Source organism: Gambusia affinis, linkage group LG14, assembly GCF_019740435.1.
Source record: "Gambusia affinis linkage group LG14, SWU_Gaff_1.0, whole genome shotgun sequence".
Lineage (NCBI taxonomy): Eukaryota > Metazoa > Chordata > Actinopteri > Cyprinodontiformes > Poeciliidae > Gambusia > Gambusia affinis.
Window position 1 is genome coordinate 11,586,008 of NC_057881.1, and position 20,852 is coordinate 11,606,859.

The 20,852-nt window shown below is 36.8% G+C and overlaps 1 protein-coding gene across 1 annotated transcript in view; it reads left to right on the top strand.

Moving 5' to 3' along the window:
• Positions 1-20,852, top strand: part of LOC122844081 (CUB and sushi domain-containing protein 3-like) — a 475,440-nt gene that overhangs the window by 264,882 nt on the left and 189,706 nt on the right. Inside the window, exon 9 of the mRNA XM_044139260.1 lies at positions 19,054-19,166. Coding sequence (XP_043995195.1) covers positions 19,054-19,166 — 113 coding nt within the window. The remainder of the gene's footprint in view (positions 1-19,053; positions 19,167-20,852) is intronic.

The following is a 20,852-nucleotide window of genomic DNA, read 5'->3' on the forward strand; positions in this document are numbered from 1 at the left end:
TCAATCTGTAGCCACGAAACTAAGATAAACTAAACTAAAGTTAGGAAAGTTTTAGCAATGTTTTAAAAATAGTTTTCTCTTTTATGAAAACCCATTTTTCCATAGATGCAGGCAGGGTACAGCTGACACATCCAATCAAATGCCGGGCAGCAGAGCACCGTCTGGCGATATAATAATCATGCTGGCCCTTATCCATACTTTACTGAAAAGAAAAGTTTGCTTGACATTACTGACCTGACATTTCAGTCGTTGCTAACTTTATGGCACCATTTTACCACACCAAGGAGTGCAGCAAAAAATATATATTGTAAGTAGTAAAAGTAAGCTAGGACCCATGTAGGAGAATGTCAAAAAGAAAAGAAAAAATAAAATAATATAAATACTAATTAAAGCTTGTTTTTATGAAGATAAAGCAGTTGGTATTGACTCTAAGTGAATAGTTATTATTTGTCTTTGTATATGGCTCACACGTCACTGAGGGATTAACTGATCTCTGATGGTTCCACTTTCAACAGCGCTTCATGTATTTTCAAATAGTTCACTCATAACATCTTATTGCTCTGCCTGTTTATTGATTGTTGGTAAATTAGGGTATTGATCAACCATTGCTGTTGCTGTAACCAATCTGAATCTAATCATGGTTAGGGATATTAGAGTGTGTGCGTGTGTATTGATTTGGAAGTAATAATGGTAACTGCTCCCAGGCAAGCCTAAGCGTTTCTGGACAGGTGCAAACCCCCATCATGCTGCTTTTACTTGCTAAGAGTAGTGAGGAAAATATATATATATATATATAACTAAAAAAACCCAACAAAAACAGTATGGGTTTAGCAATTTAGCAGTAACATAGCAATCACTGAAATTTGATCAAACTTTATGGAATATTTTAACTAATTATGCTCTTCTATGCACAATATTATATCATACAATAATTTGCATATTATTATTCAGTTATTTTTGATTAATGCTGCATTAAATGAGTGCTGCATAAGAAAAAAAAACACAAACACACTCATGGTGATTCGACCTTTATAGGTGTAAAGTGGATGCCAACAGCTCCATATTTGTAGGGCAAATCCATTGAAGCAATGCAGATGAGGTGCCTGTAGAAATATACCATGGAATGGATCAGAAACCAGCAAATAAGTTGTTTATGACCTGTAAGGGGACTGTAGCACTTTCAATTTTTTCACTTTGGTTTCGGGTTTTCCAGATTTGTGGTTAGCTGTCTACTTTATGAACGGCCTGGAGACCAAGGGTTGCTAGGCCATCCTACCAGCAATGTTTCACAAATTATTTCTTGTGTTGCATTTTTGAAAACCTTTTTGCGGTTTAACGGAAATTAAATAGCATATTAACAGCAATGAACCTTTGAGCTGAAAAGGGACATGTACAATATTAATAATTATAAACTGATACGTCTCTTAACTTCTCTATCCAGTCTTTGCTGGACTTTTCAGTTCTACATGTGTATGGGTTTACATACTACTCTGTAGGAAGGTTTTTAAGGCCTGGCATTTGATATTTTTCCTTCCAATTGTAAAATATTTCTCACATGTAAGCATTTACTGAATTAATCAGGTCCTGAGTTTGGACAGAAAATGGGGTCAAAAGTCCACTGAAGAACTGATCAATGACCTTCAGAAATCCTGAAGAATTATCGATCAAGACCACTTTGAAAATTTTCAAGCTGGCCTGGCTGCTTTGTAGGAAAGCATAATAAGAATTGGGCTGGTTTAAAACTTATTTCACTGTACTGCACCTTAGGTGTTAAACCATATTGATCCCCAGGCAGACAAAGCGGTAATTTCTTTGACACCTGAACTGTAAGTATAGTACAAGCCAGCCTGCACTACTGGGACCAAATAAAGAAGCTATGAAATTGCTATTTTAATTTATCAATCATTGCTTTTGGTGGTAAATTTGAGGTTGTATCCATCTCATTGCAAGACTTGCTGAGAACCACATAGTTACATCTTGATACTTTTAACCTTATATTTGGAAATATGGTTAGTTAACATTTTGTCTTGACTGTATATGCCGACATATTATTGCTATTACATTTTTTTGTGTGTGATTTTCTTTTATGCTTCTTCATATGTAGGTGTGGTCATGAGTATTTCTCCTTGTCTTTCTAATCAGGCTGGTTTGGGTTTTTTTCCTGTGTCTTATCATTAGTTATTTTTGTCCTTGTGAAAATTCTTGCAACTTCATATCAGCATGAAGCCACTCGGTAAACAAAAATCTCTTCCTGCTCCTGAACTGTAAACAACAAATATTTACCTACTTTATCATCATTATGTTTGTAAAAGGGCTTAACACTGAAACAGCATAAAGAGTATAATACTTTGTTTCAAAACTTTCTCTAACAGTTTCTTTGCTGACGAGCAGCTAAATTTGGGTCTTCTATATTTACACTTCTGTGTAGCCTTGCTGTCACTATAATCTTGCAAGATGTCCTCAAATTGAGACATATCATTTTCACTTTACTCATCTCTTACCTGCTGTGCACCATTCTGTATCACACAGCCGCCGTGCACCAAATTAAACAAAAAATACTAAACCAACATCTGTTCCAAAATTTAAACCTTTTAACCTTCTGCTGTTGTATTATCTCCATGAATACCCAGTGAAGCTGTCTGATTCCTTTGGAATTGCCTCCCATCACCAAGTGTTAATATACCGAGGTCCATTGGCAATGTTAGAAAAGAAGCTAATTATTGAAATGCAAATTTTTAAATGAGCAGAGGAAGCTAATGGCTGATATTCTGATACAGAAACGTGGAAGAATGTGCATTTATCAGCTGCTGCACGACTGCAGTTTCTTGCACACCAACATATATGGATGGAGTGTTCATCGATGTTTCAACACAAAAGCCCACAGGCCCATTGTCACTGCTTACACACTTTTCACAAACGTGCACACGCACTCTTCATGTGTCTCATCAGCATTCAGCAAGGGGAGCTTGGGCCTATAAGAAAACTATGTCCCTATTTGTTAAGTGCTAGAATTATTTCCAACACCAGACACACTTATACACGTGCACACCCAAACGCACACCTTTTATGTTTTGTTGTTTCACAGTCAGTTGTCACTGAAACCAAGCAGAACATCTTTAAAGAAAAATATCTCCCTTCACCTCAGTTGTACTTTTAGTCTTTGTTTCGTCCATCCGTCTGTCTGTAACTTTTCCCCTTTCCTACAACACAAGTTTTTCTACATTGCCACTGAAAGTAACATGCTACTTGGTGTTCTTGGGTGCACCAGCATGACAACTTGGCAAAAAATTGTTAGAGTGGACAAGGCTGTATAAAGTGCTGTCGTTTTCTAGTCTTCTGTTTGTTTTAAGATTAAGCTCTAAAGGAAATTAGATATGCCAAGTTTTGAGAAGGATTCATCAAGTCAGATTACTGTAAGAAAGACAGAAAAGAAGACAGCTAATTTTTGCCTGATGATGCTCTGATTCTGTTATCTAGAAAAATACATATTTTCACAATAAATAGAAGAGTCATTCTAAAGATGTTTCATCGTTTTTAATCTTATTTTGTATTTCAGCATTTGATAATGGTCAAGCCCACAGCTATAGCAGCTGCTTGAAGCAGATCATGAACTATTCTCTTTTGGTTTGATTTTATTATTAGATTATCTGACTGTGAGAACTTATGCTTATGGAAAGCATGTACATTTCTGTATATTTAGGCAGTGTTTTGTAAATATTTGGTTTTGCTCAGGATCCTTAGTCGTTTGTCCAAGCTATCATCTCTGCACCTGTAACTAATTTTGCTATGAAATGACTGGTTTCCAAAATTACAAAGATTTTCTACCCATGTTAAGCATGTTTTACCACAAAATTGTTATCTTTTCCAAATACTTTTTATTGTTTCCACAAAAATTATTTTAATATGATGAGTCCTAAGAACTTTTTCCCAAAATGCTTCAGTGTTATTTAGATGGTCAGGTTGTTTTTATCTGCTAACTCTAACATTAAGGTCACATTTATGCATTTGCACATTTGAACAATGCTGCTACACACCAGAACCTGCTTAATCTTCTTGAAAGTCTTTTTCTCACTCAGGGAAACACTTTGATTTCTCTTTCCAGCAATCTTTTGAGCATCTTTATTGAAATATGTTCTTGTTCTTGTTCTCTTTATTTTGACCTCTTTTCTTACAAGTATATGTCATTTAGAGCAATGACAACTGAACAAAGATCTATCTGGAAATGCTTTGCTGTCATCTTTAAGGCTCCTTTCTGCTTCGTAGACATAAATTATGGTTATTTATAGGCAAGTGCTTTGAGGAGTCCAGTGACTGCTAATTGTTGGGACAGGGTTTTAGAATTGAAAGGATTTTCCAAAGCTTTGAATTGCATACCGTTTGGCCTTTGCTAACAACGCATCTGAATTAGGCACAACCTTTGCAAGATAATTAAGGTCTAAAATCTCGCTAATATGCGAGCAAATAGCTAATTTCTCCAGGGGGAAAGTAGTAGTTTTGTTTGATACTCATCTCTGTTCTCTTGGATGGGAGAAACTGAAACATAAACCTTTAACTTGAGTAATTGATATGTTTTTTTTTTGTTTGTATTTTTTTTTTTTTTACTGAAATCTGATCGTCGCATTTAGAATTAAATAAATGTAGCATATAACCTCAGATCTAATTTCAGTATTAGTAAGAGCTGTTTCACATCTTGCAGATACCATCACTTATCATTTGAACTCCTCTCATTTTACCACCAGTAATCCTGAACTGTTTCTATTCTTTTCCTAGTCATGCCTGTCTAGAGACTGCAGGGACTTGGAATGAAAACCAAACAGATTATATAACCCTCCCACAGTCGTAAGAAATAGGGTCACTGAGACCCCACAAGTTTTTTACGCTGTGCTCGGTCAGGCAGGGTTGACCGACCCTGTGTGTGCTTTTATGAGTCTGATGGGACAAACCCCCTGCTTACCCGTTGCCCGACTGTGACAATTGCCACACGAGAGGGTTAAAAGCCCGAACCATTTCATCCAGTGTTCAGGAAGAATTCAGAACTGGCTACAGCTGTACTTAAATGTCTTAAATAACACCACTTCAGCTTCGGTTGCCTTGTGCCAATTTTGCCAAAAGTTTGACATTGATATCCACTTGACAGTTTGTGGGGTTGTGATCTGGTCGGCCACTAGGATTCTTTTGAGAGATGGCATCGGACTGGCTTTATAAGACAAAGAGTGTGTGCATGTGTTTGTGGGTGGGATTGCTTGTAAATCTCTTTCTTGGTTCTCCAAACATCTCACAAAAAGCAATTTTTCACTTCCTTCCTCTCTCTCAAGGTGTTCCGCAGAGTTTGATCCTCCTTTTCTGTACCTACACTAGTGAAGTGAGTAGTATGATGGATTCATTATGCACCATTCAGTTGATGACAAAATTATCTATCCCTTCAGTCTGTCCAGAGATACTTTGTCAATAATCTTAAATCAGTTGATTTAAGATTAACTGATTCTAAACAACACTGTCTTTTACTAAGTCTAAGGTGAAACTGGCATCCTCCTTAAATGCATTTCCTTTCACTTCCTCTGCTATTCTTTTTTTTAACTGACTACACTACCCATTTTTTGATATGTTGATGTCATTTACAGAACAGCATGCAATGGCTCAACTCAAAAGGTTGATGTCCTCCATAGGCCAGCTGTCGGTCTTGTAGCTAAACTGTTGTTCCCAAAATCCCTCTGTTAGCTGACCATCATTACAAATTCACCTCAAAATGAACTGGTTTGTTGTATTTTACAAAATTGCCCTTGGGAGTTCCCCCGTCTGCTTCAACTTTTACACTCTTTATCCTCTGTGTGCAGTATTTCTGGGAACTTAATTATGTTGACTGTGCCTTAGACAAATTCAGCATAAGACTTCGTAGTCTTTCTGTTCGCTGCAGCAAGACACTGAAAGGCCTGAAAAAACAGCCCTATTTGTAAACAATCTTGTCATATGTAACTTGTTGAGGACAAACACATTTTTAAAGAAATGTTAAACCATTGTTTCCTTTTTGGCTGCCTGACACTTTGATAAACTGTAAATGTTTTTGTAAATGTAATTGTTGAAACAGTTCCACCCAAACTTATTCATACCTCTGGCAGATTTAATATATGTATTTTTAATAGAAATGGAACATGCATCTTCCAAATTATAATAAGATAATGTAAAAGGGATTTTTATTTGCATTTTAATAAAATTGGAATGTCGGAGTTATCTATACCCTTCTCAATAATTAATGTAAAAGCCTTTACTGAACTTAAACCAATAAAATGCTTCTTATAATTGCATAAAAGCTATTTCATGACCCCACTGATGATTCATCTTTTGTGAAGAGATCCAACTCTTAAATGGAAGACGTTCTTGCTGTCAACCTAATCTTTAATCCTTCATCCTTCAAAGATTATATGTCAGATTCAAGTTAGAACTTTTTCTGAACCATACCAAAAAGGTACTATTTTACTTCGAACATGTTGATAACATTGAAAATACAAATTGATTTGAATCAATTTGTGTTTAACTCCATGTGTACTTTAAAAAAAAATTACCCTACCATTTCTCCTATCTCTCAAGAAGCCCTGTTTTTTTCCATGCTGCATTTGTTGACCACTATTGTTTTGAATTTTAAATCTTTTAAATAAAGGTTTAAAAAGGATAAAATCCAATAAATGTCACTTCTACAAAAGGGTTTTTAAAGCGCAGTCTTAACTGAAATTATCAGTCTCAATCCCAATTCCTTCTAACAATAATGACCAAGCTGCCTATATTGTTTAATGTAATGAAGGGAAACCATAAAGTATTGTGTGACTGGAACAAGTCCAGGTTAGCTCCACTGAAGTAAACCCAATACCTCCTGAATCATCAATCAAAAATTTGTCATTGTCTCTTGTCCAGAAATATGTCTTTTGTTTTGCTTGGCTCTGCTTCATGCTATTCTTTCTGCTATTGTCCAAAACATCATAAAACAGTACGTTTGTGGCTTGTGATCTGGTCGACCACTAGCATTCTTTTGAGAGACAGCGTCAGAACTGGCTTTATGAGACAAAGAGTGTGTGCACATGTGTGTGGGTGCGCGTGCATTTGTTTGTGTGTGAGAGAGTGATGTTATACTTGCCGAGTGCTAATCAATGCTGCTGGCAGAAAGGATGCTGGGATAGCGGCACCATCCCGAATCGGAAATGGAGCAGTGACCTTGGAGAGAAATGCACAACTTTGCTGTTTTTCTTGCTCACAAGATAACCAGATTACTTCCGATATAGCCAAAACACACTAAGTTTTAGAGCAAGTCAGGATCCTGACTTTTGAGTCAAATTGTGCATGAAGATGTTGTCATATACAATTGATTAGTCATATATTTGAAAGACCTATGAGACAACTATAATGTCTCATAGGCCCTACTAAGTGTACTACTAAATACATATTTAGTAGTACTAAATGTTAAACTAGTCCAAACTTTATTAATAAATTCTTTGCCATAAATGGGTATCCCCCATCTCTGCACTTGTATTTCTATGTGAATAGGAGTCAGATGAGTTCTGATGTGTTAGCGAAATGCAAGACTCGGAAGACAGCAAATATGCCTGTTGAAATATTTATTCATTGAATGTTTAATGAGGATAGAAATGCCTTGAAAACATTAGTCAAGCCTGAAGAAAAGCGTAATGTAAGCAGAACGTGGGTCAAAGTAAAATTTCACAGTGCATCTAAAAACTGGTGAAACACCAACAAATTGAGCCGGTGGGGATCGAACATGGCATTGTTACTGTTCATGAAATATTAAAGCCTTATGTAACCATACATTACATGCAACTTGTAGATACATCCAAATTACTCTAGTCATTGGAAAACCTAAATGAGGAAGTATGTAATAAAATGAGAAAATATAGGCAGTGTGTGAATGGTCCTGTCTTGCGTTTTATGTAGAACTGCGTGACTTTAGAAATGGATCATAACATGTTGAACAGACATCTTGTAGCAAGAACATAATGACTTGTGGGTCTCTCAAAAGTATCAAATAACTTTGAAAAAAAAAATCCGAAACACTTTCTTGGAAACACATGAGCATTTGTAAATCTGAAGTGATGCAAAGAATTCAAATTTGCTTAGAGACTTTACGACTCTGGGTTAGGGTTTGTGTAATTGAATACTTCTGCTTTCATTGTATTATTGTCTGTAAGAATCCCAGCAAATAAGTTGAACTGCATGTTGTGTCACAGGCGATTTCTTACAGTTGTCTTTATTGGGATTGAATTTATGTACTCTAAATGAAGCTCTGTAAATCACATCTACCACCAGTTTCGGAGACACGGTGGACTCTATACGGAAACCGTTACCAGCCATGTTCACAAGCGAAATGATTCTGGTAGAGAGCTTGTAAACAAGTTCATAATGTGGGCTGTTTTGTCTGAATCTATTTGCAACATTGGGATTCCATGTTAAAGTGGTGACCTTTAAATTGTTTCTCCAAGGGTGTCAATTTTTAAATCTAATTTTGGCTTGCTCAAAGTCTCATTTTGATCTGTAAGGCTATTGTCCAGGCATGTGTTGATAAATGTATCACAGTGATAACTTACCTTTGACAGAGTTTGGGAAAAATTGTAAAACTCTTTCCTGAAAGCACCTCATTTCAGAGTATCAAAAAAGAAAGAAGGGACACAATTAGAGCATAGTGAAAGGGGTATCACATTGTTTTAGGAAGAAAATCTCAGCTTACTCAGAAGATTGTTCAAGATGCAGAGACAACAATGCAGCAGACAAGAAAGGGATGGGCAGAAAGAGGAGCAGAAAAGGGCAATTGGGGTGACAACATGAGCCAGGAGAGAAGAGGACAAGACAAAAGGTAAGAAGGTGAAAGGCAAGGTGGAAAGGAAAGCAGAGGTGCAGAATCGGGGACAAGGGGTGGGGGAGATGAGAGCTGACAGGACAAGACGAGTGGAAAGAGAGATGCAGGAAGAAAAAGCCATCAAGGAGACTCATGGGGGAGCAAAGAGGTTGTAGACACAAAGAGATGGGGACACTGAGAGGAGTTGAGAAAAACACAGAAGGACAGACAGTCACTGGGAAACTGACAGTTGCCATCTGCACATGAAACTAAAAATGTGATCATGTACCAAGTCCACAAAAGCCAAGCGGAGAAGACAACTCAGTTTGTTTCTTCGAGGTCACAAAAGTTTGTTCAGATAGTTACAACATGAAGAGTTGAAAAAATTAGCTACACAAGGAAGTTGATTGGAAATGTAAACACCATACGCTGACTTAATCTGTCCATCTGATTTTTTTTCTTCTGCGACCAGATTGTCCAGTAAATGTAAGTGTTAATTTTTAGAGCAACTGTTTTTTTCAGTAACTGGCACCACCATCTTAAATCTGGTCATAACTGGATTCTTTCTGTAAAACCTGCAGGAAACAGTTTAAAGCAGAACTGTCTTTTTGGTTGTATAAGAACATTTCACATGTAGTTTTTGACTTGAGACAAACAATAAACAAAACTTGATTAATTCAGTCAACTCAGGATGTGATATTGTATTAAGATGAGCATATTAAGATAAATCTATCTGCCAGGCATGTAAACAGCTTAATGAAATTACTCTTAGAATCAAAGTAAAGTCTGTAATTAGATTAGTGTGTGATAATTAGATTAGAGTTTATGCAAACAAAGTCAGGTTATACTCATCAGCAGAAGATAAGGAAAATGGAAAAACTCAAACTAGGTCATTTCCTCACAAATGCTGCAGTTTGTGCATCCACCAAAGATTGTTGTTTGCCAATTAAGTGACAAATGAAGACAATTCCTTGTATTTTATTTTTGAGTATTAGAGTATTAGTAGGCCAAATATAAAGGGAGGGCACAGTTTCTACATTTTTACATATTCTTATATCCTTTTAGTTTTTTATCACAGTTATGCATTTCTTTGTGTTGGCATATAAAAAAAAAAGTCTGTAAAATATTTTTGTACGTAAAATCTTAATTGGATCATGAATGTAAGATTCACTTAAGTTATTGTTGTTTTTTTTGATTGGTTGGTAATTTATCTTGGTTAACATTAATTACAGTAAACTCAGGTCATCACTACAGGGAGGGTTTTTTTCACAGGTCACCTGTAAGTCAGCAGTAAAACTGATATTTCCCATTCCCACCAAAAGTAACCTTTTCCATGAGTTGCTAAGTCAAACCAGAGGGACCTGGCCAGAAGGGGAAGACTGATGAAGCGTGATGTGCAGCCAGCTTAAGCCACAGCCAATTAGTTTCACCGTCATACATACGTTGCTGTTTTTAATTGCGCCTGAAGTCAAAATCTTAATGCAGTTGAATCAGTGAAGTAACATTTCAACTTATTTTAGTTTATATATGTATTTTAGTCTTGTTATTATTATTTTTAGTGATGATAGTATCAAAATGGCAACAAGATATTTGAGCTCTTTTATTATTTACGTATTTATTTTTTTGGGCTGCATCACAGTGGCGCAGTTGGTAGCACTGTTGCCTTGCAGGAAGAAGCTCCTAGGTTTGATTCCCGGCCCGGGGTTCTTTCTGCACAGTTTGCAGGTTCTCCCTGTGCATGCGTGGGTTCTCTCTGGGTACTCCGGCATCCTCCCACAGTCCAAAAACATGACTGTTAGGTTAATTGGTGAGTGTGTGTGTGTGCATGGTTGTTTGTCCTGTCTCTTTCTGTATTGCCCTGCAACAGACTGGCGACCTGTCCAGGGTGAACCCATGTCTAGCCCGGAACGTTAGCTGGAGATAGAGACCAGCTGCCCCCGACCCAACTAGGAACAAGGGTGTTAGAAAATGGATGGCTGGATGGATACTATTTATTTATTTATTTATTTATTTATTTATTTATTTATTTATTTATTTATTTATTTATTTATTTTACATTAAAGTGCTTCACCAATACAAAATTAGTCCTGAGCTGTCTAATGAGATTCAGATGTTTTTCATTGGGTCTTGAGTGCAATTTCTCTTATTTTCAGCCAAGTACATGGCAATATTCTGGGGAATTAATGTTAAGTCCCTTAACTCCATAAATTATTCACACATCAAGCAGCTTCTACCCTCAAGGGATAAAGTAATCATATGTCACATTTTGATACAGTTTTCAAACAGTTTGACGTGTGAAAACCACATAAGAACCAGTGAGGAGATTCCCTAAGAGCTAAGGTCTTTTCTATATTGTCCCCAATTTCCAGAACAATGTTCCTCTTATTTTAAATGTTTTAAGGTCAAAAAGTGAAAATCTGAAATATTAGTTAAAACCATGTTACTATAAGCAAATTCTAAATAATTTGAAAGACTTGATGTACACAGTACATTAGTTGGGCCATAGACTTTGAAAAAGTAAAATCAATTTATAAAGCAAAGATATAGCACCTTCTAAAATAACTAGCATCCTAACTAGAGGAGTGTAAAAAGCTTTAAAATATTTCATCTTGTTCAATTTCAGGGATATTACCTCACAGTGAAAACTTTGGGAAATTCCAATCTTTAATTTGAAAATAATTATTTAGTACAGAATTTTTAATATTATTTTTTTCTGTTAATTAGTTGTAGCATAGATAGGTGGATGGAATAAAATCAGTGTTTTCTGTGATAAGAACAAAAGTGACAAAAAATGTAACCTAAAATGTTTCAGTCTTTTTGAGTCAGTTATACAAACACAAATGTTTCTTGAAAAGTAGAACTTTCAAATGATCAAAATGAGCCTAATTATTATACTGGTTACATTAAGTTGCACAACTGTTTTATATTTTGAAATGTAAACCCAGCACTGAAAGCATAAAACATAGAGCCTTAGAAATAATGAGCCTTTTAACTCATTATTTAAATTGAAATCTCTCAATTAAGAGAAACCCAGCTGTGTTATTGAAATCTTCCATCATGATCAGGAATATTTAGGGTCCAAAACTGCCTTAAGATTGTTTCAGGTAATGAATGACGGGATATGTTATCATTATAACTGTATGAGGAATGTTATTTAAATAATATTGTCCAGCCCTGTAAATGGCAAAAAATTGGACATCAACAAATTTCTATAATCTTAGTTCAAAGTTATTACTGTTTTGGGGGTCAGGAGTTAATCCTTCGTCACCTACTTCTGCTTTATTTTATGCTTTATTATGAACAGCTCACTTTTAAAACACCTGGATCATTCACGCTGACAAACCGGTGAGGAGGCGAGCCGGGAGGAGGAGAAAATTTTAGATGAGATAACAGAGAGGGGAGGGAGGGACAGAGCATGGTCCTGTTGTGAACACTGATTACTCCCTGCCCACTTGAGATTGATGGAGAGTGACACAGCAGGCATGCTTACGCAAGCCCGGACACATCCACACGCACGCACACGCAGTATGTCTATATACCTTCACAAGGACTTTGCATTGACTTCCGTTCTTTTTTCATTCCTTTCTACAGCCTAACCCTGACTCTTACTTTAAACCTAATCGTTGCCAGTACATGCCTAACCCTACACTAAACCTGTTCTCAATTCACACCTTAGTCCTAAAAGGAACTCTTTCCCAAACAACTGCACTCTTCTTATGGGGCCCAGGTTTTGGGGCTCACAAGCAGAGATAGGGCCTGTGTTTGTTGGAAAAATGGGCCTTACGAGGTGAGAAATGCTAAAACAAACACGCACACACGCTATTACACTATTGCATAAATGCACAATATATATGCATTGGGCAGACGGACACAAAAATGGTGGAACTTTTTTGTCTCTCTATGCTGATGATGACGAATCTACAATTCTGGCCTGCAGTGTGTGCGTGGACTCATGTTGAAATGCATTTTCTCCTGTTTCTCCTTATCGCACAAAGTGAGTTTGCTTGTGTATGTGTATGGCAGTCCCCACCTGTCTTAAACAGATAAGGCTATTAAGACAGACTGTCTAAGAGGCATTTCCCTGCTGTATAATGAAAAGGGTTATACACACTTAGAATGTTTATGAATACCCAAAGTTTATATTAACAATTGGAATAAGAATAAGATATTTCAGAGGCATTGATCAAATGATCTTGAAACATAATTATTTGTCATATTTCCAAGACTAATTTGTCAATATTTTACCTATCAAGAGGTTACAAAGATCAAAATTCCTCCAACAGATCATTAGACACTTAAGTATCAATGTAAAAACATCTAATATGGTTATCAACATGATGGTAAACGCTGAAAAACTTGAACTTTTACCAAAATTTCAGTCACTGAATGTTATTTGTTTTAGTGACGGTAGTGATGGTGGTAAACACTAGTCCTGTAATTAGTGGGTTGCCGGTTTGAATTCCCACTTTGCCGTTGTGTCTTTGGGCAAAACACTTCACTAGACTCGCCTGCTGCTGGTGGTGGTCAGAGGACCCAGTATCAACGATGCATGCCAGTCTGGCCTCTGTCAAACTGCACCAGCTACAATCGAGTAGCTTATGTGTGAACATGTGTATGAATGGGTGAGTGACTGTGTGTACTGTGATGTTTTGAGGTCTTTTATAAAATACTATTTAAGTACAGGCCATTTACTGTTTATTTTAGATACTCAGGGAAAAGTTGAAGTGTATTCTAACCAGCTTAATCTGGTAATTTTGCCTTGGTTTCAAGAGATACTAATTGGTAATTAGCTAGTAGTACGTGAAAATACATACATTTTGCATCTACATAAATTTTGATTATTTTATTTTTATCGACCACTTTTTTTGCAACTCTGTACTTTCTTGGAAATTTACGAAACTACATCCAAAAAACTTAATCACCTCCTTACAGATCACCTCATCAAAAGGTAAGGAGAATGTCAAAAGTAGTACCTCATCAGCAGGGATGCGACATGGGCACCAACAAAGGAGAAAGCAATGTTAATGACATTTAAAAAAATTAAGGGCACTGTCAGTAAAATAATTAATATCATTATTTTTATCTGTTCTTGGCAGTAAAAGTTAAATGATAATACTCCCAGACCAAAAAGCAAATATAGTATACAGTATTTACACAACACCCCTATATATCTGCATGGAGTGGTTTGTTCCTGCTTCAGTGTACTTGGCAGTGGACAGAACGACAGCGATAAAAAATAAGCATGCTGCTTAAATAACTAAATCAGGCTTTAAAAAACAGAAAAAAGTAGAAAAACAAGAGAAAGAGTCAGTTTGCAATCCAGTTTTTTTCCCCCAGAGAGGTGAGTAAACTCTGTCATTATTAACTTAGCTAGCTTAGCCACAGACCGGCTTTAGCCTCCATTTCACCAGCATTAAATCAGTGAAGGGAAATGTTAGCAAGGTTTTTAAATATTTAACTTGCAACCTGAACCTTTTGCCACACTTAACAGCAGATGAATCAGTCAGCAGCAGCCCCAGCCCCTTTTACCAGTTTAACTCCTCCCTGTCCCAGGGAAAAAGGGTGCTGATGCATGCCAATTAGCATCAGCACATGGAGTCGATGGAGATTTTTCTCTTTATACCATCACATAACAAAATAGCTCACCAGGACTGTAGTCTTGATTAAATCTTGATCATTGTATTGTAAGGAGCAGTGGAATGCATTTTATGCACCATTTTAAGGTTTTGTATTGGTCATTTTAATAAAGTTTGCCAGCATTATTTAATGAGAAAGGGCTTCTGCTGCCTGAGTGCAGCTGAGTATATGATTGCTTAAAATGTTTTAATTTATGGACATCTATCAAAAACGGCATACATTGGAAGCCAGGTCAAAATGAATTGCAGTGCCAATAAGGTTTTACAAGCTAAGCTAGGTAAACAATATAGCTCATGCACATACATTGGACTGGATTAAAGCACCATACCCTTTCACTACCCTCTTGCTGAACAATGTAAAGCATAAACACTACTGTAATCTTATGGTTTGCATTTTAAGTCCCTGCGGAGAAATGCCTCTGTGTGAACAGTCATGAATTCAAGATAATTTGGAGCACAGGGAAAGAAAAACAAACACAAAAAGTTCACAGCTCCTAATGCTAATGTTATATAATATTTATTGTCAAGTGTTTGGTGTGGTAGAAAATTAATATTTAAACTTAAATATGTTTCCTAATCTCCTATTTATAAATTACCCACGCTGAGATCAGCTGCCACCTTTTGTTTTGTGTGATTCTGTTTTACAGTTCTTGGGTACTGACATGAATAATTAAATAGCCAGCAGACAAAGTAATGTACCTCTGTCATCGTTTGCCTGGTTTTCCCTCTCCTCCTAACCTCACACGGCTTTCTCCTTCTGTATCTCACTGTCTAAGCTTCATTGATCTATACCTACTCCTACCCCCTTTTCAGCCCATGCCTCTTTATTTGCTTCCTCCTTTTCCCTTGTATTTTTGCTGTACAGGATGGATGCCTGGCAAGGTGGTAGACACAGAAATGAAGAGAGGAAGAGATACTCTTTTAGTAGTGTATTTAATCAGTGATGTTCTCTTGCTCCTTCTGGCAATTCTCCACTGGCTCTTCCTCTCCTCAAGATATACACATACAGAAAACTGACTCTCTCAATCTTAGTATTTTGCTTTAATCCATTCTATCGTCAATAATTGCAGCCCTGAATGAAATGTGGGAGGTAGCAAGCACATTTAAAAACAGCAAAAAGTACATTAGACAGTAGTGCAGACTTATGTTTAACCTTTAAAGCATCATTAGGTCCTAGAAAGCGTTTCCCATTGAACTTTTCAAAGAAACAGACACAGAACCAGTACTTAAATATATTGTCATTAAAAAGTTGCACAGTCATTGCTGCTTTGTTTATTTTCAGATATACATTTTTGGTTTTGTGATTAATTTTCAAAGTGAGTACCCACTCTGCAAAAACTGAAAAAATCTGTTTGCTCTCCCACAGCTCTGAGAAAAGATTTTTCTTTTCAAAACGGTTGTAATTGTTTAATTCAACAGTTCTTCAAACAGTGGATGTTTTTTTTGTTGTTATTTTAATACTGCCACTAAGTTCCAGGAGTTTGGCACTTGATTTTCTTTTCTGAAGTTTGATATTTCAGAACAAGAATCAACTTTGTTTTTTGTTCAGAAACATACTTCTTGGTTGAATGAAAACAATAAAAATTTTGCCACCAACATAAAGGTCACTCGGTAATATTGTGTTAAGCTTCCTTTACTTTTAATTATATCTTGTTTTGGAAAGCTTCTGTAATGTCACAAGTTTTTTGTTTTTTTTTTCTAGCTGGTGTTCCATGAATTTTTCCCAAGATATTGTGTTGATTATGAGAGAGTCCGGCCTCTGTATCACATCCCAAAGATTCTCAATAGGGTTTAGGTTCAGACTTTGATCAATCTGTGTGTAGAAATGATGTCTTTTTTACAATTTCAGCCCTTTAATTCCTGGCATTGTCTTCTTTGAGTGTCCCTGTGGCATCATGGAGGAGAAAATCCATTGATGGAATATCCTGATCATTCAGTACATTTTGGTAGTCAGATGACATCAATGTTTGCCCTCATTTGTTAATGATCGAACCCAGATCATAGTACTGCTCCCTACGGCTTGTAGCCAGTGTGCATCACTTCATTTGCCTCTCTTCTTACCCTGATGATGTGCCTATCACTCTGGAACAGGGTACTTCTAGACTCATCAGATCAAATGACCATCTTCTATTCCTCCAGAGTCCAATCTTCAGGCTTTCTTGCGAATTAGAGCCGTTTTTCCTGGTTAGTCTCACTGATTAGTAGTTTTCTAATGGCTATACAGCTGTTCAGTCCCAAAGTTACATTAAAGTTGTGTGTGTGGAAATACTCAGAATTTCACTGTTAAACTCTGAGTTCTACTGTTGGTTTTGTAATATTTGATTTCAGCAGATGTTTAAGTATTTGTCGATGACGATCATTCAGGATTGTTTCTTCTTCCTTGATGGCTCTCCATTTTCCCTCCTGTCTTTAATGATACATCTGACAATTCTTCACCCATTTTAGTAGCTTCTGCAAACTCTTTAGCTGTTTTCTATTGTTGACGCATGCAAAAACACAAGTGACCATGGGGAGTGACTTTTGACGGGGCTGTTAATAATGAGAAACTACTCATTGATTCAGGTGGGGTAAAATAACGTGTCCCCAGATGAACGATAGTCACCTTTGCAGTAATTATCCAATAGGAGGCTTGTACCTATTTTCTTAAATCTATGTGACATATTTTCTCTTTTGACTGGGCAGTTTTTTTTTTTTTTTTACTCTTATGTGAAATGGGCTATAAATTATATATACAGCTATAAATTAGCTACCGTATTTTCCGAACTATAGAGCGCACCATACTATAAGCCGCACCTACAATAAAAAAAAAAAAAAACAAACAAAAAAACTGGAAACGCACCGGGCTATAAGCCGCTGGTATCTCCGCCGCTCTCGGTTTCCTGCAGCAGAGAACAGCGTTCTTATAAATCTGCTAGATTTATTAAGGCGCAGCCCTCTGTCTGCAATGCTGAATTATGGTTTTGTTCACACCGAGCTTACGTGCAGCGGGTCTGTTTCCTTCCTGTACTGTCAGATCGATAGCCCTCAACTTAAAAGCTGCATCATATTAGTTTGAAGAAATTTCTCTGTTGTGCCTAGAACTAGCATGTGCTTGTTCTAAATAAAAATTAGCACTTTCTTCTTTGAATTCCAATTTTGACTTCCAATGCTTCACTTCCTGCTAAAGAGCCCCCTGGTGGTTGAAGAAAAATCCACAGAAAAGCCGCACCGGGCTATGAGCTGCATGGTTCAAAGCGTAGGAAAAAAGTAGCGACTTATCGTCCGAAAAATACAGTATATATGAATTTATAGCTGATTTCATGGGGCAGCATGTTTGAAATAAATGTTCTCCTTGTTCCCAAATATTACAGTTATAGTAATGCGTTATGCTGAGATTTTCACAAAAAAATTCCAACTTTTCTACATTATCTTCCAGTCAGATGCTTGAAAATAAACATTGTAACCTCCCACTCTGCGCATTACATTAGAATCAATTCATTGAACACCAACAACACCTAAAAAATACAGCAGTTCTGAAAATAATCTATACCTTTGGGTTTACAAGACATGCTTTTATAGCAGATATCTTTGTAGAGCACTTAACAGTTAGACAGAAGCCATCAGCATAGATGGATGGTTTAATAACGCATTACAAATGGTTCACATGGGAACGATTCATGAGACACCAGATAGCTTCTCTGCTCATGTTTTCGCTAAAGTAATAGCTTTGCTTCATTGTAGACTTTAATTATCCATACAAGTAGTTGGAAAGGTGCCATGGTCTTATTTTATACTTTATGAACATTCATACATGAGACTAATGCCATTGCGGTTGGTGCACTTCAAAAGAAGTTTCTTTTTTTCCCCCACCTAGTTCTGAAGGTACTGAATGCCTACCTTTTCAGACTAAACTTTCCTTCAGCTACTGATTATACCTTCATATTGTAGCTTACGGTTGTTAAGTGCTTTCTGAGCACATTGTTAAATATTTAAATGTCACATTCATGAGCTTTGTGTAGATTTATGGTTTTACTCCCATTTTAATATCGGAGCAAATTGAATATTCATACATTGTGCTCTGAGTAATAACGTCCTTGCGGAAAATGAAAGAAGTGCCGTAAACATGAATAATACAGTGTAACAGGGAGAAGTGCCTACATAAAGATATACATAGAGAGCAAAGACAGAAAGGAAGAAAACTTACTTTTACCTTCCTTGATGCTTCAGGTGGTTTGAAAAATACTGACTGAAGCATAAACTAAGCCAGTTTTTGCGTTGACAATTGATGGCAAAACAAATATTGCTGGGATGGATGCGTGACTTCAGTTTTATGTTTAATGTGTCTTCAAATTATTGGTTGGTGTATTGCTCTGCCTTTGTAGTTCTAAATTGGTATTTAGTTCTTATTGTTTGCCATTTATTGTTTCTTTTGTTATGGGTGACAACTATTCTTCTTGCTAGTCTTGTTAAGTTACTCTGTAACTTAAAGTATCCTAGAGTCTTTTAATGATATTAAACAACTGATGAGATTAAAAATTATTGCCTACCTGTGTAAGAATGTGTGTGTGTTTCATTTTATAAGTAAATTCTTTTGGTCTTCCTCAGGTTGTCGGGAAGTAACGTCCCCTCTCCAATCGTTAGCAACAAGAACTGGCTACGACTGCATTTTGTGACCGATAGCAACCACCGTTACCGAGGTTTCAGTGCACATTATCAAGGTAAGATCAGACGAAATCATTTCAGAACACAGTATGCTCATTGTGGTTAACTGCGGCTAACAGCTCTCTGCTTATGAATAGCTTTTATTTTTGGCCTTTAATTTATTTTTAGAAGGTTTTTGTTTTGTTTCCTTTTCCCCTGTTTTGTTTGGTTTCTGTTTGAAATTCAATCCTCCAAATAACTCCTCTTAATCACACTTTTTGAACCCAGTCATTTTGTCTCAACAACACTTTTCTCCCTGTTTTCATCTCTCTGCTTCCCTCTCTGTCCTTGTTTTACATAGTTAGCTTTTTGTTTTCTCCTGGGTAGATGCTCATAAGCACACAGTTTTACTTTTCTTTGATGCGGCCCCTAAACGGCGAAAGCGGTTGGAAATTTATTTGGCAACAGCCATGTCTCTCAACAGCGATAATGAGAGGTGAATTTGTGCTCTGCGGAACGGCTGGAACAGATAGTGTTTTTATTTACACTTCACTTGTTGTTTTTATTCCCCTTCTTAATTTTCCAGCGTTTCATTTCAGTCTCGAATCACCTCTTAAATCCATGCAGCATTATAGGTCACTCAGAAATTGCTATTGTCTTAGCCTGAGGCATGCAGTGCACCTGCAGCACACATGGTGTGATTAAAATGCAGAATCATGTATAATGAGAAAGTGATGGAAAGTAGGGTAAGGAAGGTGAAATGTGGTCTGGTAATGAAAGCTTAGTCCTGTACGTGAGATTTTCTTAAGTTATTTATAAACTGCAACCCTGTATTTTTTTCTAATAGGCTTACAAAACTCGACCTGCAGGTCAGCAGACACAACATAAAGATTTATTCATTGACCTGAATCTCACTGCGTTCCACTGAGCCACCCCTAATACCTTCACTCACTCCACTTACATTTATTTTAACTCTCATTGCCAGCTTTTCCATGGTCTGTTGTCCTGCAATTTTTTTTTTAAATGTCAGGACAACATTTGAATACACTGATTTCATTTACAATCAATGATGCAATGTGAGCGCCTGTCCTCCTAGCACCCCTTTTACTTACCCACCAGTGTATTTTTAGATAGCTCTCTCTCTCTGAAACAGTAATTATAGTCTTTTGCTCATTTCTAAAGGCTGCTGCCAGCATCTTAATGTCTTTGGGCTTATATTAGTCTTCTCACAAGCATAAGTCACGTTCTCCCTCCTAATCTTCTCTGACATGAAAATTTGGTACGTGAGTAACCAGCTTTTGAAGTAGAAATGAGCAAGTGAGGAGACTGACAGGAGCCAAGTCAATCCTGATTGCTGCTCAAAACGCTTGTAATGCAGAAGCAATCACACCCTTTGAACTTTTTCATCATTTTTAACGTGGCAGACAAAAGTGAGTGTTCTTCTTGTATTTTAGTGGGAATGAGCATTCCAAAGTAGTAAATAAATGTTTTTTTGTTTGAAGTGGGAGGCACGGCAGGACTATTGCAAAGGAGGGTTGGGTTGTGAAACAATATCCAAAACGTTTAACATTTGCAGAGCACTTTTCATAACAACTTCCATGGTGCGCTTTTTTAAGCAGTTCCTCCCGTTTAGTTGGAGAATTTGCATAGAACATTTACATGAAAAAGTCATCTTGAGGAAACCTTATATACTTCTTTGCATTCATCACTTGTTTCTAGCAGATCTCTGGTCAATTAAACCGATTACAGTAACTGAAACTTCA